This window comes from Calliphora vicina, chromosome 2 (genome assembly GCF_958450345.1).
Source record: "Calliphora vicina chromosome 2, idCalVici1.1, whole genome shotgun sequence".
In the NCBI taxonomy this organism is placed as follows: domain Eukaryota; kingdom Metazoa; phylum Arthropoda; class Insecta; order Diptera; family Calliphoridae; genus Calliphora; species Calliphora vicina.
In genome coordinates this window covers 132,788,000-132,814,041 of record NC_088781.1, presented here as the reverse complement: position 1 = coordinate 132,814,041, position 26,042 = coordinate 132,788,000, and the positions used below count along the sequence as shown (strand labels likewise).

Below are 26,042 nucleotides of genomic sequence, written 5' to 3'. Positions count from 1 at the left end.
ATTAAATATTTTGCATTAAATTTAAATTTCATATTATTTATTAAGAAAACATTGTTTTATTTAAATTTTTCTTTTACAATTTTTTTTATTTTTTCTTTCTTTTTATACAAAACCTTAACCTAACTTTATTTTTTACATTATTTACACTTTTTTTACATTAATTGCATTAATGTTTTTTTTTCTATTTTAATAATTTGTGTGTTGGGTTTCTTAATACTAAAGGTATAAAAAGCGTTTTTTTATGTTAGAAACTATTAATCTTAATCGTTAATTAAGTCCTATTAAATAGTATCACTTTGTTCTTTGTTGTCGTTAATAATTCTGTTCGTTTTACATTAAAAAAAAAGTCTTAAATACAAAAACTAATATAATTTAGCTACAAAAAAAAGTGTATTTACACTTTTTCCTCCTTATTATCACCTTAATTTTACAAACTTTTTGAGTATTTTACAGAAAAACTATAAAATTTGCAAATGATTGTGATTTTTCTCATAAGCCTCGATCTTTTCTATGATCCTATCATTGATTATTTCTTTGACATTGACAGACCACAGGAAATCATAATGATTCCAATCATCATAAGGCATGCGATAGAGTTTGACACAGGGTAATAAAGTGGCCAAGTATTCTACATCTGCCACAGCAGACATATAGTCGTTGTTGCTGTAATACATGTTGACGCAACTTTTAATGTTGCCCACCTCATAGTGTGGTGGTGTCTCCTGGTTGTACTTCTTGAGATTTAGATCAATGCCATGATCAAATTGTTTGAAATCACCGGAGGTGTATAACTGTAAATAGTGTATAATTTGTGTGGTGGAAGCGCCGGCGGGATGAGTTTCGCAAACATGAGGCAATAGAGTCTGGAATTAAAAAAAAAACAATTATAATTCAATTGAATTTTCTTTTAGCCTTAAACAACTTACATGATTAAAATGCCTAGTACCCCAGCCGCCTATAAAATCCAATATGCCTGAACACAAAAATCTAAAATGCGATTCGGGCGAACACACATATTCGCAAAACACTTTTTGTATACTGCTGGTGGGCAACAGCTCCAAACCGCCCAAAATCATGCTCATAAACGAGGGATAACCCAAAAAGATGCCACCCACTTTCGACAACATAAACGAATGATTTCTCATGAAAGCAATGGGTGCCAATAAGTGCACTGTGCGCACCTTCTCATTGTACCAGGGCAAAGAAGACATTAACACGAAAAATGTCGTAGTGCCCTGGGAATGGGCCACAAAATGCAACGACTGCTGTTCGGTTTCCTCTAAAACATAATCCAGCATGGCGGCCAAATCGTAAACACCAATTTCATGCCAACTGAAATTCCAAAAATCCGAAGAATCCGGATGTATATGTTTGTGCTGGCGGGAATAAGTATTACCACGGGCATTGCCTAGCCATACATCATAGCCCATGTCGGCGAACATGTAGGCCAGCGAGGTTTCCGGTCCATTAATAATCCAATCATCGGAGGCACACAAAATACCATGTTGCAGGAATACTACCGGTTTGTCGCCGGTGTTGTTGTGGAATTTCAATTTGGGCGAATCGGGTATACGGTAGATGGTTAATATATAATCATCGGGGGTATGGACCATGTGCTCCTCCACTGGATAATTGTAGTTTGAGATCAATTTGGCCTGAAAGAAGTTAAAAAAGAGGGAACTAATTAAATTTCAGTTTTTTTTTTCAAAGTAATTCTTTAATTAAAAATATAAAGCTTTCATTATTTAAAGCTCCGGATTACTAAAAACCTCCAATTTGTTCTCTGAATCTTTAAGATTTCATTAAGCCAGCCTGTTGAAAGCTTAACAAAAAGCGTTTCTATATAAATTATGAAATTTTTTAAAAAAATCTATATAAATTTATCAAATTTAAAGTTTTTAACAAATCTTAACATGAAGCTTTTAAAGCTTTATACTATTATAGTCAATATATAACGATTTAGTCAGCATATATTACTATTTAAAGCTTTTTATTGAAAAACACCTAATACCAGTTTAAAGCTTTTAATTATAGAGTTATTTTTAATAAAGCTTAAAGCTTTTAGCTCTTAAAATTAAAAAGCGGCAAATGTGTACATTTTATTTAAACAAGAAGGTTGAAATACTAAAAAAAATACTTAGATTATTAAATATTAAAATTTTGCGCATAAAACTTAAAAAGCTTTAAGCTCTGTTTTGCTAAAAAACTTAAAATTCAATAGATTTTCTATAACCAACTGATTTTTTTATTAAATTTTTGAACTCAATATAAAATTTGTAATTATTTTCGTCTAAAGCTCCAGAAAGCTTAAAAGCTCTTAAAGGTTAAAATCGTCAAATTTGTAAATTCCATTTTATGAAAAGTTTAAAATACTAAACAAACAATTTCGATTAATAAATATTGGTTTTTAGAGCAAAAAAAAAATTAAGAAAGCTTTAAGCTTTGTAGAGCTTGACGCTATGTTTTTCTAAAAAACTTAAAATTCAATAATTGTTTACTGATTGTTTTAAGTAAAATTCTTGAACTCAACATACAATTTTTAACAATTTTAGTCTAAAGCTCCAGAAAGCTTAAAGCTCTTAAAAGTTAAAATCGGCCAACTTTTGTAAATAAAAAGCTTAAACTGAAACTAAACGACATATTTCGATTATTATATATTGGTTTATATAGCAAAAAAAGGAAAGCTTTGTAGAGCTTTAAGATCCGGTTTGTTAAAAAACTTAAAACTCAATAAATTTGTATAGCAAACATATTGTTTGTTATAAAAATTTTGAACTCAATACAAAATTTATAACAATTTTTTTCTAAAGCTCCAGAAAGCTCAAAGCTCTTAAGAGTTAAAATCGGCAAACTTGTAAATTCCATTTTATAAAAAAATTAAAATACTAAACAACAAATTTCGATTATTAAATATTGGATATTATTGCAAAAATTAAAAAAGCTTTAAGCTCTGTAGTATACATTTTTATAGAAATTTTATTATTTTCTAAATTAAATATTTCAAATTATTATAAATAAATTAATTTCTAACAATTTTATCTTAAAGCTCCAGAAAGCTTAAAGCTCTAATAATTTCAAGTTTAAAGCTTTAATGCTTTAAAAGCTTAATAGGCAAATTTGTGTTTTATTTTTCAATAAAATGCCTAAAATAATAAAGTAAGCTGACAAAATTATTATATATTCACTATTTTTGCATAAAGCTTTTAAAAGCTTTAAGTTGTGATTGCCTGAAAACTTTAAATTTAATACATTTTTATATAAATCTGATATTCTAAGAAATTTCTAACAATCTTAGCCTTATGCTGGAGAAAGCTTAAAGCTTTAAGTTGCAGAAAAATTTAAATTTCAACAATTATTATAGAAACTTAAGTGCTAGTGAGATTCAATAACTTGTAATACAATTTTTTACAATATTTTAGAAATGTTTGTTAAAAGCTTAAAACTTAAAGAAACTAGAAATTTAATTTTGCAGTAATTTTCAAGGAAAATAAAATTTTTTAAGGAAAATTAAAGGTTTTGTCTAAATTTCAGCTTCTTTTAAAGAATTTTTTAATAAAATAAATTGTTTTAAAAATAAAGCTTGTTTTTATTTGAAGTTTTTTATGTAAAGCCTGTGAAAGCTTAAAGCTCAAATTTGCTTAAATTTTGATTTTTCAATAATGTTTATAGAAAATGTCACAAAATGATGTATTATCCTGGTTCATATGCTTTAAACTAGCAGTTTTTTTTTGGTTATTTATCTAAAAAGCTTTTAATTTTTTGTAAATAAAGCATTAGGCAGAGTTGATTAAAAACTTATTTTAATACAACAAATTAAGAATTAATAAAAACTTTTATTAATATTACTTTTTTTTATAAATCATGTAAAGTTTAAAGGTCTGATATTTAAGAAACAATTTTAATAATTAATTTATTTATTTAATTATTGTGTCTCTTAAACAAATTCCCCTAAATGTGTATTTAATTTTTTTTTATTGTTTTTATTTGAAATTTGTTTTTAAATATTAATCATTTCAGGGCCATAGTCCAAAACCTGTAATGTTGACGAAATGTATTTCTTTATAGACTTATTGTCTGAAGCTTTTGGTCAAAGTTCTTTGCAATATTATATATTTAGTTAACAGCTACTTGTAAATTTGCAAACAAAAAGTCAATTTAATTTAATGTCTTCACCTGGCTGGCAGCAATTAAAAGTAATTAAACATACAAACATTAAATTAATAAATAAATAATTCATGACTTTTAGTTCCAGCTAAAGCACAAAAAATTGAGGACGTTACTTATACTTAAGTAATACCTTATTATAAATAAATTATTGTAAAAAATTCTATAAAATACAAAGATTTTCAGCAGAAATTTTAAAAAAATTGGTGAATTGGAAATAATTTATTATATTATTTAATTGCTACAATGTTTGTGCCAAAAATTGTTTTATAAAAATCTATAACTTTGGCCATAAAGTGTTTATTAACTATAAATAATAATAAAAAATCATTTTTATATTGTACAAATATATGTATTTCCTTAAGATAGCTAGCTATTCATTGATTCAACAATTTTTGTGGGTGTATAAGTAAAAGAAATTTATAAAAAGTAACATCATCAGCCCCAGTCATAAGGTAAAACAAAAACAAATATATCTAATATTTATGTGTATTGTCAAGATCAAAGTCCAGCTAAATGTCGTATTTAAAATCTTACATACACTCACACTTTGTTTACTGTAAAATCCCACTCCCTCATGTTGAATTCGTTAGTTAGCAAAACAAAAATCACATGTATTTTTATTATTTTAATTATAATATAATGTATACTACCCATTAATTTATTTCAATGTGATCTTTTCGTATTTTTACCGGTTGTTTCTATATAAATTTTGTTTTGCTTTTTATTATTTGCGCCCCTTTTGTCTAAAACCCCTTTTTTCTAGACTTCTTTCACATGGTGTGCTAATTTATGTCTAAATTCTTTTACTTTACCCCACTGTCGTCTTTATCCATACAATTTTGTTTGTATGTTTGTTGTTATTTTTACCCCTTTACTATTTATATGTATGAATGTATGTATGTGTGGTTGTTTTTGTCATCATCATCATAAAACGGTTGGGTGTTTGTTTTTGTTTTCAGAAGAAGAGGAAGCATGGGTTTGTTTTTATTTTGCACTTCCCTTTGTACCTGAGTTGTCATTGGCTGTAGTTGGAGAGTTGCCGGATGGGGGATTAAGGTTACCATATGTGAAATTAGGAAGTAGGGTTGGTAATTTACAGGCATTTTATATATTAAAGGATTCTTCAATAAAAAATGGAATAGTTTTAAGAAAATATTAAGTTTTTCTAATAAAAATTAAAAAAATAAGCAACATATTTAAAAATTATTTAAAAAATCAACGAAAATTTATTAAAATTCTATATTAAATTAACTTTTTAGGAAAATTATTTTTATTTAATAAAATTAAATAAACAAAAATTAAAAGAAATTTAAAAGCTTATTGAAATTAAAAATTTAAAATTTTTTAAAATAAAATTTAATTCTTTTTCTAATAATATAATACGAAAATTTAACTTTTTAGGAAAATTATTTTTATTTAATAAAAATAAATAAAAAAAAATTAAAAGAAATTAAAAATTTAAAATTTTTTAAAATAAAATTTAATTCTTTTTCTAATAATATAATACGAAAATTTATGAAATATGGTTGGTAATTAACTGGGATTTAATACATCAAATAATTAAATAGTTTTATGAAAATATTAGAGAAACAATAGTAAAATATGAACTTTTAAAATACATATTTTATTAGAATTTCTATAAAAAAAATCTATAAGAGGCCATGACATCCATGTTCTAAAACTAAATTATTATGTTCTTTAATATAATATTTTATTGCCCCCCACTATTTTCTTATCAATCTCTTGTTTAAAACAAACCTTTTGCCTCAAATTTCTTTTATATGTTTGTAGTTTTGTTTTAATATTTTGCGTAATAGTTTTTTTTGCCAATATTTTTAAATTCTCACGATTGCTTTCAATATTTTTTGGGGGTCTTTAAGGCGCGTGTTCTTTCTCTTTTTGAGGGCGATACATAAGTAGTATTTATAAACATTTGATTAATTTCAATGGGCTGTTATTTTTTTATATTGTATTAAAAAAATCATATGATAGTGTTATCATTTATTTGTTGCAATTAATAATCATAAAATAATAATGTTTGTTAACAAAACTATCAACAGATAAAGTGAAATTAAAGAAAAACAAGAAGGGGTCATTTTTTTTTTTTAATTCTAGAACATTTGGCAAGACGGCTTGATATTGTTATTAGAATTGATAACAATTTTTAAGATATTGAAATAGTTACATACATATTTGTTTAGATAAAGTAAAATTAAAAACAACAAGAAACAAAAGAAAACTATAAAAGTTGTTAAATTAATTTATAGGGGGTAGAAATTTATGTTTCTAGAATACAAAGGTCAAAGGCGGCTTCTTTTTTAATATTATCTAAATTATTATAAGTTTAGATAGCTTCCATGGCCTATATTTTCTTTTTAAATCAGCCGTTTTTTGCTTAATATTTCAGGACGCTATATAAAAGTTGTTGCCTTCTGGATTTTTTACAATATTTTTTAGGTCTTATCATTATTTATTATTATTACAAGTAGCTTTTTGTTTCTTTGGCCTATATTATTTCCAAATCAGTCGATTTTTGCGTACAAATTCCCTTGCTATAAAAAACTTTTTTCCATTTTATAAATTTTAGTTGCCCCCAGGTTCTTTTTTACATCTTATCTTTATTTATTTGTTATTACATGTGGTTAGTTTTTCTTTGGACTTTAAAATTTTTTTTTAGAAAGTTTACAAAAATTACGTCCATAAAAATAAATCTTATCAATTCAGTATAGTTTTTTTGCGGTATAATAATTGTGGTTAATTATGATTTTATTTTACTTATCTCGGCCACTTGTCATCAGGTGGTGGGTGTAGATTAGTTTTTAGTACCAGATAAGATATTTTTTAAGGAAATTTGAACACTTAATATTGGTCATACTTTTTAATTAAAAACAATTGAAAACCGTTATAGCCAACTATATATAATTATCGCCGGTGAAAGGTAATTAAAAATTTTGATATAGATCTGATTAAAGGAAATAATAAAAATTAATAATTATTTGTAGAAACGGAAGTGATAATTTTATCGGTTTTTTTTATTAAATCGTTTAGAAAATGTTCAAAATGTTTGCTAAGGATTTAATAGAGAGATGAAAAACATGTAAATATTTGAGAAATATATGTATGTGTATTTTAAATGGTTATATAATGGTTTATTTTTTTTTAAATACAAAACTTTTAATAATTAATAATTATTTTCATTAAGTTTTTAGTAAAATACACCTATTTTTTCTTCATAAATTCTATATTACATCATCATCTCGCTATTTTTGTTTTACCCCACACATTTCCCTTGCATTTGGCAACTTCACAAGAGAACACTAATAAAATACCGTTATTTCGCCATTCTTGTTTATCCTAAACATTGTCATTACATATGGCAACTTTACTAGAGAGCACTAAATAAATTCGCCATCCTATTTTATACCAAACCTTTCTTTCTTGCATATGGCAACTTTGCTGAGAGCTGTAATTAAATTCCGTTTTGTTATTGTTTACATTTGTTCTCTTAACAATGTTGTCATCTTCGTTAAATGATTTCCTTGTTATTTATGTTATTTTTTTTAAATGAAAAAAGCTTTTTCTAAGTAATGTTGTTTGTAAATCAGTATTTATATAGAAATTTGCATAATTCCAGAAATTTGTGTAAACATTTAATAATAAAATTGTATTTGTATTAATAAAATACTTGAGAAAATTATTAAAAGTAAATAAACGTTTGAAATTTAAAGGGATAGTGATTGATGTCATTTGTTTTAAGTACGCAATTTGTTTTGAAGTGTCAATTAAAGAAAATTATAATTGAAAATTGCTCATTTAACAACAATTTGTGCGTTTAGTACTATTTTATGGTTTTTTTAGGAAATGTTCGTTCAATTATTGCAATGACTATTATTGTTTAAGAATTAAAATAATTTAAAAGTAAAATTAGTTTATAGTAGTTGAGCTTCTTTTGAATTTTTAACAAATTTTTTATTATTGGCCATTAAAAAAACTTTACAAATCAGCTTTATAAACAATTTGCAGTCATTTGTTTGTTCAATATTATAACAATTCAAAAAATAAAAACAAATATAGCAACAAAAACAAACGATTTAATTAGGTTTATAAAGTAAATTATTGAAAAATTATATTTACAACCAATTTAATTCTAAAAGAGCAATTTTAAATCATATTTTAAATAAAATACCCACTTGAAGCAATGGATTTCTTACATTATCCCTTTTTATATGAATCGTTTATTTACATTTAACGTTTGCTCAAGTAGTTCTTTATTATTTTATTTCTTTAACAATTATTGGAATTATGCAATTTTATTTATAAAGAATATGTGTTAATAGATCAAACAAATACAAATCTCTTAGAAAAAAAGCATTTCAGCTTAGAAACAGAACGTAAATTGCAACGAAAACATTTAACAATGATGTCAACATTATTTGAGTGTAACTGTAAACAATAACAAAACAGGGTTCTATTTGAAAACAAATGTAAACAATAACAAAACGGGATTTTATTAGCACTCTCAGCAAAGTTGCCAGATGCCAGGGAAATGGTTAGGATAAACAAGGATGATGTTTAAATATTTTAAAATTAAGAATATGGAATTTGTTCAATTATTTTATTTTATATATTTTATATTTGCATTATAAAAGAGGGAATGTGATAAAATTTTTGACATATTTATAAAAACATTAAAAAAATATTAATTATTTAGGCTCAAGTTCATTACTAAAATATTTTTTATAAGAAGAATATCAAATAAAAATTAAAGAATATCAAATAAAATTGTATATTTTGAAATTTTTTTTAAATTTATGCCAAAATTTCTATTAAATTCAAAGTTTTCAAAGAAATACTTTAAAAATATATATTGTATGTTAAAATAAATAATAAAAATGCCATGAAAATTATAAAATTTGTATTATTTTCGGATTTTGAAAAACCATAAATTTTGCAAATTTGATTTCTTTTGGTTTATAACAAATCCATTATTATGCCTTAAAAATACTTTAACATTTTGAGATTTATACACCCAATTTATAAATGTGTTATCGATAAATGTCATAAATTTAATTTAATTTCAAATGTCAATAACAAAAGAAAATTATTAACACAATAATTGGAAAACATTATTAAACTCAATTATAACAAACAATTTATTATTAATTTTAACAAAGAACTTTTACGAATTATTACAAACAAAAACTCAGAATTAATTATACAAATATACATATTTTCAAAAACTGGGAAATTCTTTTAAAATTAATGTGAATAATTCCAATTAATTTATATATCACAGATAACTAAGAATTGTATTTTCTATTAAAGATTTAAATAAATTGTTTACACAATAATTATCAATTAAAAAAACATTACAAATTACTAATCTTTGCAGCATATAACAAAGTTCATTTCTCTTCTTTTGAATTAATTAAAAAACTGATGGTAATAATTCTTAATAATTTATGTGTCATCATTAACTAATACATGCATTTTGTGAGTAAACACCAAAATCTATTTTTAAATCTTAAAATTGGTTAATGTCACATATAATTCAAGTGTCAACGATTAATGCAATATCAACAATTGCATTTTAAGATTAAAACAACAAAAGAAGTTGTTTACACAATTATTTGAAATTAATGTACATTGTTAATAGACGATTAATTAATAGAAATCAACAAAGATAAGATATTTAACGTCTGAATGGTAAATGCAAAGTTTAAAGACCTTACAAAATACCCAACAAATATTTAGAAATATTAAGAACCATTTACACATTGAATTTAATACACATTTTGTCACAATCATTTAAAAAAAGTTTTCTTTAAATTTGATTAAATATTTTGTTAAATTTAAATTAAATTTTACCATAATTTTATAATTTTAAACCTTGCTTCAATTTTTTTCAAAGTTTTTAATTTGTAAAATAATTAATTTTTCTTTAATTTTAATATCATGAAGTTTTTAGAGAAATACATCTATTTTTTCATATTTTTCATCAAAAACAGCTTAATCCTCATTTTTGTTTAACCCCAAACCTTTCCCTTGCATCTGGCAACTTTGCCTGAGAGCACTAATAAAATACCGTTATTTCGCCATCCTTGTTTATACCAAACCTTACTTTCTTTCTTGCATATGGCAACTTTGCTGAGAACTATAATAAAATCCCTTTTTGTTATTGTTTACATTTGTTCTCGAACAATGCTGTCATTTTCGTTAAATGATTTCCTTGTTGTTATTGTATTTATGTTATGTTTTTAAGCGAAAAAAGCTTTTTCCAAATGATTTTGTTTGTTTATCAGTATTTATACAGAAATTTGCACAATTCCAGAAATTGTTATAGAAATTAAATTAATAAAATGCTTAAAAGTAAATAAACGCTTAAAATTTAAAGGGATAATGAATGATTGATGTCATTTCTTTTAAGTATGCAATTTGTTTTGAAGTGGCATTTAAAGAAAATTATAACTTAAAATTGCTCATTTAACATCAATTTGTGTACGATAATTTAAAGGTACAATGAAATTGTTTGTTTTTGTTAATGAATTTGTTTTTATTTTAGAATTGTAGGTAATGATTTATACTATGTGCATTTGTTTGGTATTTAAAAGAATTTTATTTACTTTTACTTTCTTTTTTTTGAGGATTTAGGTAAACAATTATAGTTTCGTTAAGTTTTTTAAATTTCCAAAAATTTATTTCACTATTAAATTTTCAATGTTTAATGAATATCTTCTAAAAATCACTTTTTCAATAATTTTTGTTTAGAAACTAAAGTTTCGTTCAGTTTTTTAAATTACCAACATACTTAATAGTTCTGGATTTTAAATGAAGCTGCTTTACTTTTAACTTTTATGACAAAAGTTTACTGAAAATGCAGTTGCTTTCAAAAATGAAGTTTCGTTAAGTTTTTTTAATTAACAAAAATTCAAATTTTTTCTAGGTTTTAATTTTAAATGCTTTAAGTTTAAAGAATATATTAATAAATCTCTTCAAATACTTTCAGTTTAAAAAATAAAGTTTCGTTAAGTTTTTTAAGTTCGAAAAAATTTAAAATTGTTCTATATTTTAAATTAAGCTGCTTTATTTTTAACGAATATAGTAAAATTTTCTCTAAAATAATTTTAGTTTCAAAAATAAAGTTTCGTTAAGTTTTTATATTTCACAAAAATTCGAAATTATTCAAGATTTATATAAAAACTTAACTAAGTTAAAACAACATGGCAAAAGTTCCATGGTTATGCTTTTGGTTTGAAAAATAAAGTTTCGTTAAGTTTTTTAAATTCACAAAAATTTTAAATATTTCAAGATTTATATAAAAGCTTAACTAAAGTAAACGAATATGGCAAAAGTTCCCTGCATATGCTTTTGGTTTCAAAAACAAAGTTTCGTTAAATTTTTTAAATTATGAAAATTATTTTTTTTTTCTCGATTTTAATATTAAATGTTGAATGTTTAAAGAATATATTAATAACACTCTTCAAATATTTTTTGTTTAAAAAATTAAGTTTCGTTAAGTTTTTTAAATTCACAAAAATTAAAAATATTTCAAGATTTATATAAAAGCTTAACTAAGTTAAAGGAATATGGAAAAAATTCCCTGGATATGCTTTTGGTTTCAGATATAAAGTTTCGTTAAGTTTTTGAGAATTACCAAAAATTAAAAATTCTTGTTTCTTTCAATAGAGGCTTTTACATGTTAGACGATTATAGCAAAAAAATTGTGTAAACTTTTTAGTTAAAAAATATAAAGTTTCGTTAAGTTTTTAAAATTAACAAAAATACAATTTAAAATGTTTACAATTTAAAAGAAACTTAGCTATTTAATAAAAAAATGTTTGTAAAGTTTCCTTTAAAATGCATTTGGTTTAAAATAAAAAGTTTTTTCAAGTTAAAAACTAAATACTAATACTTTTTCTACATTTAATTAATATGATTTCACTTAGTTTAACTTATAATTTTATAAAACCTTCTTTGTTTAGTGAATGAAGTATAAAACTACAAATGAAATTCTATTAAAATTCATAATATTAGCTTTTATACATATTTCTGTTACTTTTTTAAAATAAACTACTTAGCTACACTGTTTTATTTCACCTTAATGTCTTATTAAATAATAAAATAAATTTTGCCACTCTTCTTCAAGGTCATCTCTATGATAAACATTCTTCATAGTTTGCTTCTTCCTATGATAAACATGAATTAACTCTCATAAAACTTAAAGCTAACGGTAAAATATGCAAAAGAAAACAGACATGATAATTAAAACAGATGTCAGTCTGTTTGCATGTATGTATGTTTGTCTGGCTGTTTGTTTTGTTTTGGTCATTTTGTCTTCTTCTTAATCTTATGGTAACTTTGAACTTGAAAATGGCTGATTACTCATATATTTATCGTTATTGTTATTGCTTTAAGTGAGTAGTTTGTGTGTATGTTTGTTTATATGCAAATTTTGTTGGTTTTTTTTTGTTGAGAGCAATTTAATCAATACAAAACTTACCGTTACTTTAAATGCTTCCGCCATTTTTAACTGAGCGCCAAAATATTGTAACACCAGAGTCAGAAACATAAAATGCCACAGATTTTTGCATTTTACACGACTTCTTAAAAACATTTTGTTAATTATTTCTAGCTGTCTTTGAATTTGTAAATATTTTGCAATCACACAGGTTTTAAATTGTCTATCTGGCTTTATTTATTGCTGTTGCAATATTGTGTAAACTCTATGAGGCAACTTGATGTAATAATATTTTTTTTTATTTATTTATTTTTTTATTTAATTATTTCTTGTAATTTTTTGCAACAAAACCTAATACTAGTTAATACACAACACTTGTTCAAGTTTTAGTTTTTTTACTTCTTTTAACTATTTTTTTTTGTATAATTTTCTGTTAAAATTTATTATTTTGTTCAAATTGCAAGTCTCTTCTCTATATTCGATGGAGCGCGTCCAAGCTGTTGACCCACTTAGACTGGACTGTGTTGAAGTTGTTATATGCTGCTTGCCTTTTTAACTTTTCCGAAGTGTGTGTTGTACATACAATATGAGCAGAAATAAGTTTAAACACTTTATTTTTGTATATCGCAGATAATAATTTTTTTTGTTTTACTATTATTTACTTTGAATAATATTTTTCGCGAATGGCAATCGTTTGTTTTTTTAATTTGATTATTTTATTTGAGATTTTGTTTTGGTTCATAAATTTTGTTTTTTAAAGGGGTTTGAGTATTTTTCTTTACTTTGTATACAATTTTAATCTTTTTGTTTTAATTATGAATGCAGTAATTGTTTAACAAAAAACCCATTATATACAATTATTAAAAAATATAATTGTTATTGTTGTTATTGTATTTTTGTTCACAAATTATTGCCTTCATTGAGAAAAAAACTTTTCAAATTGATAAGATTTTTTTTGTCACACATTTGAATTTTAGTGACGTTGATTTTTTTTAAATGATTTATTTAATTATTGCTTATAGTTGTTGCATTAATTGTTATCGTTGCTGGTGTTGTTGGCTGCTTGGTTTGTAGTGTGGCACTGTAATCTTCCTTTGTTTCTATTAGATTGTCTAGGTCTTTGAATCTGAAAAAATAAAATTAATAGATTAAAAAACATGAATTGTAAAAAAATGCCATAGAAATAAGGAGAAATACATTAATGAAATTAAAATAAATGTAAAAAGTAACATACAAAAATTACAAATAAAATAAAAAACTACAAAAAATACACGTTTTGGCACATAAGCTAAAAAATGCAGTCAAATTTTAAGGAAAATGGAACAAAATAACTTATGAGACATGTGAAAAATCAAAAAATAAACGTGATTTGTTTTAATAAAACCTTTTCTATTAACAAGAAATGTAATAAAATGAAAGAAAATTAATTTTTCAAAACTGGAACGAAATGGAATTTTTTGAAACATATAGAAAACTCAGCAAAACACTTGCTTTTCAACAAGAAACATTTAAAAAACTAATTATAATAAAGAATTGTACAAAAATCCTAGATAATTAGAAATTTTTCAAAGAGGAACGAAATGGAATTTAAAGAAACATACAAGAAATCAACTAAATATCCATTTTTTTAATAAAGACTTATTTGACTACACGAAAAAAATAAAAATTTACCTAACAATCTTGAAAAAACACAATTTTTTTAAAGTGGAACGAAATGGAATTTTGTGAAACATGACTAAAATTGCTCAAATACCGATTTTTAAGTTAAATCACGCATAGTAAATAGGAGAATACATAAAAATTTTTAAAAATATATAATAATGGAGTTATTTTTGTTAGAGGAACGAAATGGAATTTTGTGAAACATATAAAAAACTAAGCAAAACACTTGATTTTCATCAGGAAATACTTAAAACACTAATTATAATAAAGATAAATTAACGATTTTTACAAAAATCCCTGACAATTTGACATTTTTCAAATAGGAACGAAATGGAATTTAGTGAAACATGCAAGAAATCAACAAAATACCATTTTTTTTAATAAAGACTTATTTGGCTACAAGAAAAAATTAAAAATTTACTTAAAAATCTGGAAAAAAGACAATTTTTTTTAAGTGGAACGAAATGGAATTTTGTGAAACATGATTAAAATTACTCAAATACCGATTTTTAAGTTAAATCTAGCATTGTAAATAGGAAAATACATTAAATATTTGAAAATTATAGAATAATGGAGATATTTTTGTTAGAGGAACGAAATGGAATTTTGTGAAACATATAAAAAACTCAGCAAAACACTCGCTTTTCATCAGAAAATACTTAAAACACTAATTATAATAAAGATTTTTACAAAAATCCCAGATAATTTAAAATTTTTGAAAGAAGAACGAAATGGAATTTAGTGAAACATACAAAAAACCAACAAAATACCAGTTTTTTTAATAAAGACTTATTTGGCTACAAGAAAAATTAAAAATTTACTAAAAAATCTGGAAAAAATAAATTTTTTTTTAAGTGGAACGAAATGGAATTTTGTGAAACATGAGCAAAATTGCTCAAAAACTAATTTTTATGTTAAATCTAGCATAGTAAATAGGAGAATACATAAAATATTTGAAAAATATACAATAATGGAGTTATTTTTGTTAGAGGAACGAAATGGAATTTAGTGAAACATAGCAAACAACTTTAAAAACATAGTTTTTAAATTGAATCACACACATATAATTTAAATATACATGAAAATATTGCTAAATGTTATATTATTCATGGATTTTTCTTAGAGGAACGAAATGGAATTTAGTGAAACATAGCAAAAATACATAAAAACATAGTTTTTAATTTAAATATCACACATATAATAGAAATAGACTTCAAAATATTGTAAAATTGTATGATAATTGTGGATTTTTCATACAGGAACGAAATGGAATTTAGTGAAACGCAGCAAAAAAGCACAAAAACATAGTTTTTATGTTAAATCACACACATATAATGAGAATTGATAACAAAATAATGCAAAAACTTGTAGTAATCATGGATTTTTCTTAGAGGAACGAAATGGAATTTAGTGAAACACTGCAAAAAACCATAACAATTTGATTTTTAAGTTAAATCAGACACATATAATAGAAATATACATCAAAATATTACAAAAACTTATATTATTCAGGGATTTTTGTTAGAGGAACGAAATGGAATTTTGTGAAACACTGCAAAAAATCATAACAATTTGGTTTTTAAGTTAAATCAGACACATATAATAGAAATATACATCAAAATATTACAAAAACTTATATTATTCAGGGATTTTTGTTAAAGGAACGAAATGGAATTTAGTGAAACACTGCAAAAAACCATAACAATTTGGTTTTTAAGTTAAATCAGACACATATAATAGAAATATAAATCAAAATATTACAAAAACTTATATTATTCAGGGATTTTTGTTAGAGGAACGAAATGGAATTTTGTGAAACACTGCAAAAAAGCACAAAACATAGCTTTTAAGTTAAATCAAACACATATAATAGAAATATACATCAAAATATTACAAAAACTTATATTATTCAGGGATTTTTCTTAGAGAAACGAAATGGAATTTTGTGAAACATAATAGAAACTAGGGCAAAACATGTTTTAATTTGTTTAACTTAATTATGGCAGTTTAAAACAATAAGTTTTTGTTAAATTTAAACCTAAAATCAAGATTTTCTTAGAGGAACGAAATGGAATTTAGTGAAACATGCTATAAAAATCATAAATAAACAAATTTCTGAAGAATAACTAAAAATTATAAATAAATTTAACAATTCTGCTTAAGAAATAAATTAGATTTTAATGAAACATAAAGAAAACTTCTTCAAAATCAATTAAATTGTAGGAATTTTAAAGCAAATTTAAAAATTATCAAGAAAAATTTCTAATTATTCAACCCATTGTCTGCTTAAATTTTGGAAACATGTCAACATACAAATTAATACATTAATTTGCTTAAAAATTGGGCCAAATTCACCTAATATATAAATTTGTTGTCAAAATTGAATTAAATAATCAAATAAAATAATTGAAAATGTCGATGAACTGTTTCAATTCATTAACCTACTAAATTCTCTACAACAATGTTAAACAAAAACAAATATAAACAGGGATTTGTTAGTATTTAGAGTGTTGCCAACCATTTAACTATTGCCGTTATTTGTTTACTCTCTTCTCTTGTTTACCTACTCTCGTTTTCATTACAAAACTCCAAAGTTCTTATTTGTTTTTATTATTGTTATTACTATGACGTATTGTTGTTTTCTTTAGAAACTTCCGTTTTTTCCATATGATTGTTGTTGTGGTTTTTTATAGTTAAGTGTTGTTAACGTTATTTAACGTTTAATTAAATATTACACTAAAGAAAAAAACACATTGGTTTTAATAGTGCAATGGAAATGTGTATGCTATAATTAAAAAAGCTTGTTGATTGTAATAGTTGCCGTATTAGTAACATTTTGTAATACTTGTACACGTTTTGCGTTTCAGTCAGCCTGATTGTCTCTGCCATTTATAGAAAAACAAGTTAAATATAAATCACATTGTCTTAGGTTGGTAACCCTTGGGTGCAAAAGAAAACGTATGAACGGAAAAAAAGGGAAAGTTTTGGTTTGTGTGCAGGCAAACCAAATGTAGTGTAACATTTTTAAAAGCTTTAAGGAAATTTTCATACAATGAGCATGACAAATTGCGTGATATTTTTTTTGTCATAGACAAAAATAATACATTATGCTTATGTATGTAGAGGAAAATTTGATAAAAATCTTAAAATAAAAGTGAAATGGTTCGAAAAATAAGTGAAAGGAAAAGTTTTTTTTATAGAAATGTAAACAAACATTAATTTTATTAGGTATAACGAAATGGAATCATATGAAAAATCCTGTAAAATAAAAAAATAATAAAATCTCAAGAAAAATAAAATTTGCAAAAGTGGAACGAAATGGAATTTTGTGAAACATAAATAAATTTATCTAAAAACAACAATATAAATTTAATTAAACACAGAAATTCTGAATTTTTTCCTGAAATACTGTATAAACACACATTTTGCAACAAGAAACGAAATGGAATTTAATGAAACATTAAAAAAAATCTGTTAAACAAGCGGAATTTATCTTAATTTAAACTTAAATTTATTTAATATCATCATTTTATTTGAAAACTATACAAAATCTTATAAGGAACGAAATGGAATTTAATGAAACATTTGTCCAACAATGTCAAACGAAATGGCAACAAATAATTTGTTTAATAAGATATATTTTTGTACAAAATTCTGGATAAAGAAGTGTTTGGTAGAGTGCAACAAAGTGGAATTGAAATGAAACATCAATCATTATCCAATAATTTAAAAAAATTATTCAAATCACCAAACCATTCGAATATTTCCTAAAAATCCTAACTACAGAGGTTTAGCAAAGATAGTTTGGATTGTTATTATTCAATGGACACTCCTAATAATGAATACTAAAAAGCTCAGTCTCGTAATTGATACTTAAAGTCAGATAAGATACTGATAAATATTGAGCTCCAGCTGAAGAGTCTTCTTACTGAACAAAATTGTTTCTGAATGTCCTTCGGAGTAAGATGATTGGGATACTTCAAATCGTACAATTTAGAGAAGAACTTATTATTCGAACCTCACAATCCTGATGAGTTCAAGGTTTATTCAAAACAATCGATTGAACATGAACCATTTGGGGTCGTAGAAGACCAAATCGGCTGTGTCGGAGTGATGGCGACAGTAACATTGGCTCTTTTCTCTTCGACGATGTTTAATCACCATCCAGATCAGTTTTGACGCCTTTAGTTCCTTACAGAGGCCACGGATTAGTACAAAAATTGATTTAATTTGATCCCATGTGGGATCGTAGAAGACCAAAGCTGCTGCGTCGGAGTGATGGCGAGAGTGACATGTGGATTCCTAGGGATTCTTCTCTCCCCTCTCCAAAGATGTTTAATCATAATTCAGATGAGTTTGGGTGCCTTTTAGTACCTTACAGAGGTCAAGGATTTGCAAAAAATTAATTTAATTTCAACAATGGATTTCATATAACACATCTGGGATCGTAGAAGACCAAACCGGCTGCGTCGGAGTGATGGCAAGAGTGACATGCGGTTAATTCCTATTGATTCTTCTCTCCTCTCTTCAAAAATGTTTAATCATAATTTAGATGAGTTTTGGTGCCTTTTAGTAGCTCACAGAGGTCAGTGATAAGTAAAAAAATGGATTTAATTTGGCCGATTTCAACAATCGTTATAAATGTCCCATTTGGGCTCGTAAAGGACCAAATCAGCTGCGTCGTAGTGATGGCTAGAATGACATGTTGTTTTTATTCCTATTGATTCTTCACTCCTCTCTTTAAAGATGTTTAATCACAATCCAGATGAATTTGAAGCTAAAAATAAATTTAATTTTACCCATTTGGGATCGAAGAAGTCCAAGGCTGCTGTGTTGGACAACAGAGTCATGTATTATAATTATTAATCAAAAAATTTATTTAATTTGACCTATTTCAACAATTGATTTCATATGACCCATCTGGGATCGTAGAAGACCAAATCGGCTGCGTTGGAATGATGGCGACAGTAACATGTGGATTTCTAGTGATTCTTTTCTCTTCAACGATGTTATTTTGGAGCCTTTAGTTCCTTACAGAAGCCACTGATTAGTTCAAAAATTGATTTAATTTGATCCCATTTGGGATTGTAGAAGACCAAAGCTGCTGCGTCGGAGTGACATGTGAATTCCTAGTGATTCTTCTCTCCCCTCTCCAAAGATGTTTAATCATAATCCAGATGAGTTTTGGTTTCTTTTTCTATCTTACAGAGGTCACGGATTAGCCAAAAATTGGATCTAATTTGACGCATTTCAACAATCGATTTCATATGACCCATCTGGGATCGTAAAAGACCAAATCAGCTGCGTCGGAGTGATGGCTAGAATGACATGTTGTTTTTATTCTTATTGATTCTTCACTCCTCTCTTCAAAAATGTTTAATCATAATTCAGATGAGTTTGGGTGCCTTTTAGTACCTTACAGAGGTCACGGAATAGTAAAAAAAAGGATTTAATTTGACCCATTTCAAGAATTCATATGACTAATTTGGGCTCGCAAAAGACCAAATCAGCTGCTTCGGAATGATGGCGTGAATGACATGTTGTATTAATTCCTTTTAATTCTTCTCTTCTCTCTTCAAAGATTTGTAATCACTATCCAGATGAATTTGAAGCTTTTTAGTACCTTACAGAGGTCAAGGCTTTGCTAAAAATTAATTTAATTTGAACCATTTGGGATCAAATAAGTCCAAGGCGGCTGTGTTGGACAATAGATTCCTGCATTTGGGATCGAAGAAGTCAAAGGTGGCTGTGTTAGACAGCAGAGTCATGCATCACAATCGTTTTTGTTTGCAAGTAAGTGAAATTATTTATATTGATTGTTCTTTCCTTGGCTTTCAACGAATGTTTTTTGATATTTAATCACAATCCAGCCTTTCACGTGACATTTATTATATTGATTATTCTCTCATCTTTTCCTCAGCTTCGATCAAAGCATTAAGAACCTTAAAAACAATCCAAGTTATCCACTACAAGACACTAAGGATCTAGGAACAGCCAAAATAATTAGAGATATCCGCGATTAAGATCAAGGCGGCTGAATATGACAACATGGCTATGAAAAGGTTTATTGGGATAGCTTGAGGCTTTTTTCATTTACTCTCCTGTTTTCCTTTAAGGGCAATGTTCGAGTATTGAGCAATTCTAAGACCATCACTATTAATTGCTCTCATAAATCCACCATTATGTACCAGAGACCAAGTAAAACAGAAGCGTTACTTTGGCTGACAAGGCTCTCGAATTGAATTAATAAAGAGAGTAAAGACAATCGATGTTGAAAGTATTATTGCAACGTGTTGGTACAAGAGTCTAAGAAAAAATAGATTGTGATTGAAACAAATGATAAAGCAAAGCGAAAAACCATTGAACCATAACTATTATGGATTTAATTGGTTGAATCTCTTGATACTTGAACAGTTTATTACTCTCACTATGTTCTACATGTCTTGGAAATATGGTGACACATTCTTCAATATTTCTTTAGCATTATAAAACAGTCTTTCAGATTTAAGACTAGAGAGCTATGCTTTTTCATCAATAAGACAAATTCGAAACAAACTCTCGAAAATTTATTACTTTCAATATGTTCTATGTCTCTTGAAAATATAGTGAAACATTATTTAATTGTTCTTTGGGAATAGGAAACAGTCGCTGAGAGTTAATACTAAACAATATGATGAATAAACTAGAGAAAGATGTTGAAACATTAATCAAATCTTCGTTAGAATACTGGCTGAGAGCTTAAACAAAAGAACTTGATGTATAAAAAAGAGAGAGTCTGAGAATTTGTGAATTCATTGAATATATGTATATTTTGAAAACCCAGTTATAAGGTCTTGAAAGACATCTCTTGTAAAGATGGTAAAACATTCTCCAAGTCCAATTTTTAACAGGAACTGAGAGCTAAACCTAAAGAACATGATGGATAAACGGGAGAATTGAATTGATATAAAAGTATTTTACAAGTAACTACTGACTTGCCTTGAAACTAGAGAATGTGATGCATAAGGAAACGATTCGTAATGATCATGAAGGAATTTCGTCAGTCATTGAATTCACCCAATGAAAAGTCTAAAATGACAGGAATTTCTTTACTAAAGGCCATAACATCTTTCAAAAGTGATTGAAACATCCTAAATATTGTATAGTAGTAGTAGTAAGGTCTTGATCTATTTTGCCAATTTTTGGTTAATCCATTAAAATTATAAAGCACAACTCGTCCTTCTTTTACACCATTTTCTTGTCCGAGACCTTTTGAATTTCCCACCTCTTACCTTGTCAGCCGGAATCTGTCAGTTGGCTTCTGTCAAAATTAGAACAAGCTGTGCCATTAATAGCGGACTATCGCGAAACTTTGTGAGAAGCATTATTTTTTGCGGAAAAAAACCATCACCCAAACCAAGGCTAAGCTTGATAATTCTGCACCATCAATTTCAAAGGTAAACAAATGGTTTACTGAATTTCGTTGTGGCCGTACTAGCCGAATGTTCGGGACGCCCAGTTGAGGTCTCTACAACTGAAACAATTTTAAAAATTCAATTCAAAATGGACAATCGGAGATTGAAAGTGCGAAAGATTGTGGAAGCAATTGGCATCTTAAATGGTTCAGTGGTTTTAATTTTGAATGATCAGTTGGTTATGAGAAATCACAATCGACAATAAAAGCAATCTTGTGACAACTTCGCAAGAGTGTTTGGCGTTGTTCAATCAATCGGTTTCATTCAAACCGTGAATGAAACTTGGATCCACCACAATACACCAGAGACCAAACGGAAGTCAAAACAATGAGTTTGTGGGGGTGAATCGGTGCCAAAGAAGGCATAGGTGAGTTTGTCAGCCAATAAAGTTATGTCGACCGTTTTTTGGGATGCACTACTTTCAAAAGTATAAAACAATCAATAGAGAATATTATGCCAAATTATTGGGTCGACTTAATGGAAAAACCGACCGTATTTGACCAAGAAAACATTTTTTTTATCCAAGACAATCTATGAATTAGGCTACAAATTGCTCCCTCATTCACCCTATTCTCCGGATTTAGACCCGGGTGACTATTTCCTGTTTCTAAACATGAAGAAATGTTTCGGCGTAAAGATATTTGACTCCAACGATAAAATCATCTCACAAACAAATACCTATTTTAATGACCTCGACAAAACTAATTTTGTTGGAAGGGAAACAAGAATTGGAGAAACGTTGGACAAAGTGTATAGAGCTCAAAGGAGACTAATATGTTGGAAAAATAAAATGATGGACTTGAAATTTATGCAACCAATCATATATAGGGACGTATTCAGGGGAGATGTTACAATTAACCCATATGGTGAGTGGTACAGGTCAAATGCGATTGATTTGGAGAACTCCTTCCACGGTTGGGTACTCTCTGGCACAGAATAGATTACTAGTGCCCGTAATAACTTGTCTTGCTTTCAACAACTTTCAAAGACTATTGTAAGAGTTGTTATGATAAGAAGGAGGAAGAGATGACACTTGAGACCAGTGATCCTTGAAGGGAAGAAAACCAAAACACTTGGCCACTGTAACTTGACGATGGGTCTTTCTATATAAGACTATTGCAGGAGTTGTGAGCTTTCAATGACTTTCAAAGACTATTGTAAGAGTTGTTATGATAAGAAGGAGGAAGAGATGACACTTGAGACCCGTGATCCTTGCAGGGAAGAAACCACACCACTTGGCCACTGTAACTTGACGATGGGTCTTTCTATATACGACTATTGCAGGAGTTGTGAGGTTGAGAAAAATAAAGAGGAGATACTTGGGAACCGAGACATTGACGGGAAAGAAAAACTGAACACTTGGCCACTCGATTTGGCTTTGCTTAGGTAACTTATCTGACATCAATGTCTGAAGGATAAAGGAGTCACTATGCTACTTCATCGGGGAATCTGACGGTGAAGAAAACCAGAACTCTTGGCCACTAGATTTGGCTTTGCTTAGGTAACTTATCTGACATCAATGTCTGAAGGATGAAGGAGACACTATGCTCCTTCATTGGGGAATAAGAATGGAATGTAGATGCAGTTAGTTAGCGGAAGTGATATGAACTGGATGTGCCACACCCACAAGAGTAACACAATGGGATCCAGGAGTAATATGCCCAAGAGGTCTATTTTCCAAAATTTAACACGTAGCTTATGGAACCTAGTCTATCTCAACCATTAGGCGACATTTTGTCAATACTATTTTCCAAAATTTACTCTTAATTTCTGGTGTGGTACTTTCAATTGCTCGACTAATGAAATATTCATCACAGAAGAATCTCTCACGGTTTTGAAATGAAAGGTTTCCGTTCAGTGCAAAATTCACCGACAAATATTTAATGAAATACATCAGAGATTTGCAAAATTAAAATATTCATAAATTTTTATTGATTTTTCAATAATGTTATGCTATTTTTGGAAGAAAACTATTTTTTTGAATGATTTAAAAATAAACCTTCTCTATATTTAAACAGTATTGGAAAACCAAATAAAACTGAAGGCCATAGATATTTAAAACTTTATGGAAAATCCCTATAAACCACCTGTTAACCTTTTGTTTGGCATTTATTTAGCCAAAATTCACGCTAAATGCCATTTAAGAACTATTTAAATCAACAGTTTAAACTTTAGTTAACAAGAAAAACAAAGTTAAACACAAGTTTAAGTAACAACAGCAAATAAACACACAATAATAAAATTAATTTAAAATTCATACCACTTCAAGTATCAGCCTCCCTTAAAGAAGTTTCTAGACGTCTCTTTTAAAATTAATCAAAAATTCAATGTTTATTTGAATTAAAATTAACAAAGCTTTTTGATATCCATTTAAATCACCTTGTGTCAATGTAATTTGTTAATAACTAAATGTAAATATTAAACATTTGCCAAATTACTAAAACAAAACACTAACCAGCGTTATAATTGACATTTACTTTAAAAACACACGTTGCTGGTTTTGTATTTATCTTCTCTTCAATTTAAACTGTTGTTTTGTTTATACTAAATAATTTATTTAATTCGTTTCACACCAACAAAACCACTATTTACGAGTTTTGCTTTTTTATCATTTCTTTTAATTTATTTAATTTATTTTATTTTTCCTTCCACCACAATACGTGTGTGTTGTTTCTGCGCAAATTTACAAACTAAATCTGACAGCAATAAAATTTAATATAACAAAAAAAAAAAAGTGGGTAGTGGCACGATAAAGAGTATGATGATGTGTTTTTGTTACTGAATTCTTCTTCTACTTCAGCCGCAGACCTACTCGTATGTACATTCCGGGAAGCTTTTACTATATATTCACTTCAGATCTACTAGTATGCGCAGCAACAATAACAACAATTAGACAATAAACAATTTACAGCTGACATTTCTTGTTTAGAAAAAATACAAAATCACACCACATCGCCAGAAAAACAGCTTTGACAGACAGACAAAACACACATTTTGAAGCATAACTAGAGAAGAGAGTTGAAAAAAAGAGCACAATGAAGAGTATTAAGATAAAATTGTGTAGAGTACATGAATATGCGGGTTGGTTATCAATAGTTTGAAACGAATATTTTGAACCCCTATAAAAAGGCAGTTTGTTATATATTACACATATTGATTTATCAATGTTTTGAAATAATTTTCAACATTTTCATTATTTGTAAATAAAATTTAATTTTGAGAATTTCTTAAAAAAGGGGTGGGATAAGACAGGAGCAATTTGTCATGGAATTCACACTTGAGAACTATTTTATTAAATTAAGGGTGAACTAGAACTGAACTAGAACTGAACTAGAACTGAACTAGAACTGAACTAGAACTGAACTAGAACTGAACTAGAACTGAACTAGAACTGAACTAGAACTGAACTAGAACTGAACTAGAACTGAACTAGAACTGAACTAGAACTGAACTAGAACTGAACTAGAACTAGAACTGAACTAGAACTGAACTAGAACTGAACTAGAACTGAACTAGAACTGAACTAGAACAGAACTAGAACAGAACTAGAACTGAACTAGAACTGAACTAGAACTGAACTAGAACTGAACTAGAACTGAACTAGAACTGAACTAGAACTGAACTAGAACTGAACTAGAACTGAACTAGAACTGAACTAGAACTGAACTAGAACTGAACTAGAACTGAACTAGAACTGAACTAGAACTGAACTAGAACTGAACTAGAACTGAACTAGAACTGAACTAGAACTGAACTAGAACTGAACTAGAACTGAACTAGAACTGAACTAGAACTGAACTAGAACTGAACTAGAACTGAACTAGAACTGAACTAGAACTGAACTAGAACTGAACTAGAACTGAACTAGAACTGAACTAGAACTGAACTAGAACTGAACTAGAACTGAACTAGAACTGAACTAGAACTGAACTAGAACTGAACTAGAACTGAACTAGAACTGAACTAGAACTGAACTAGAACTGAACTAGAACTGAACTAGAACTGAACTAGAACTGAACTAGAACTGAACTAGAACTGAACTAGAACTGAACTAGAACTGAACTAGAACTGAACTAGAACTAGAACTGAACTAGAACTGAACTAGAACTGAACTAGAACTGAACTAGAACTGAACTAGAACTGAACTAGAACTGAACTAGAACTGAACTAGAACTGAACTAGAACTGAACTAGAACTGAACTAGAACTGAACTAGAACTGAACTAGAACTGAACTAGAACTGAACTAGAACTGAACTAGAACTGAACTAGAACTGAACTAGAACTGAACTAGAACTGAACT

The 26,042-nt window shown here is 27.2% G+C and overlaps 1 protein-coding gene across 1 annotated transcript; it reads right to left on the bottom strand.

Annotated features, from left to right (window-relative positions):
* Nucleotides 1-20: 20 nt before the first annotated feature.
* Nucleotides 21-24,403, bottom strand: LOC135952050 (lipase 3). The gene is made up of 4 exons (XM_065501833.1): nt 24,002-24,403; nt 12,668-13,751; nt 927-1,655; nt 21-863 (listed from the first exon to the last, which is right to left on the bottom strand). Exons 2-4 carry the CDS (start codon nt 12,779-12,781, stop codon nt 459-461), a joined length of 1,248 nt encoding a protein of 415 aa, XP_065357905.1. The 5' UTR covers nt 12,782-13,751; nt 24,002-24,403; the 3' UTR covers nt 21-458.
* Nucleotides 24,404-26,042: the final 1,639 nt, after the last annotated feature.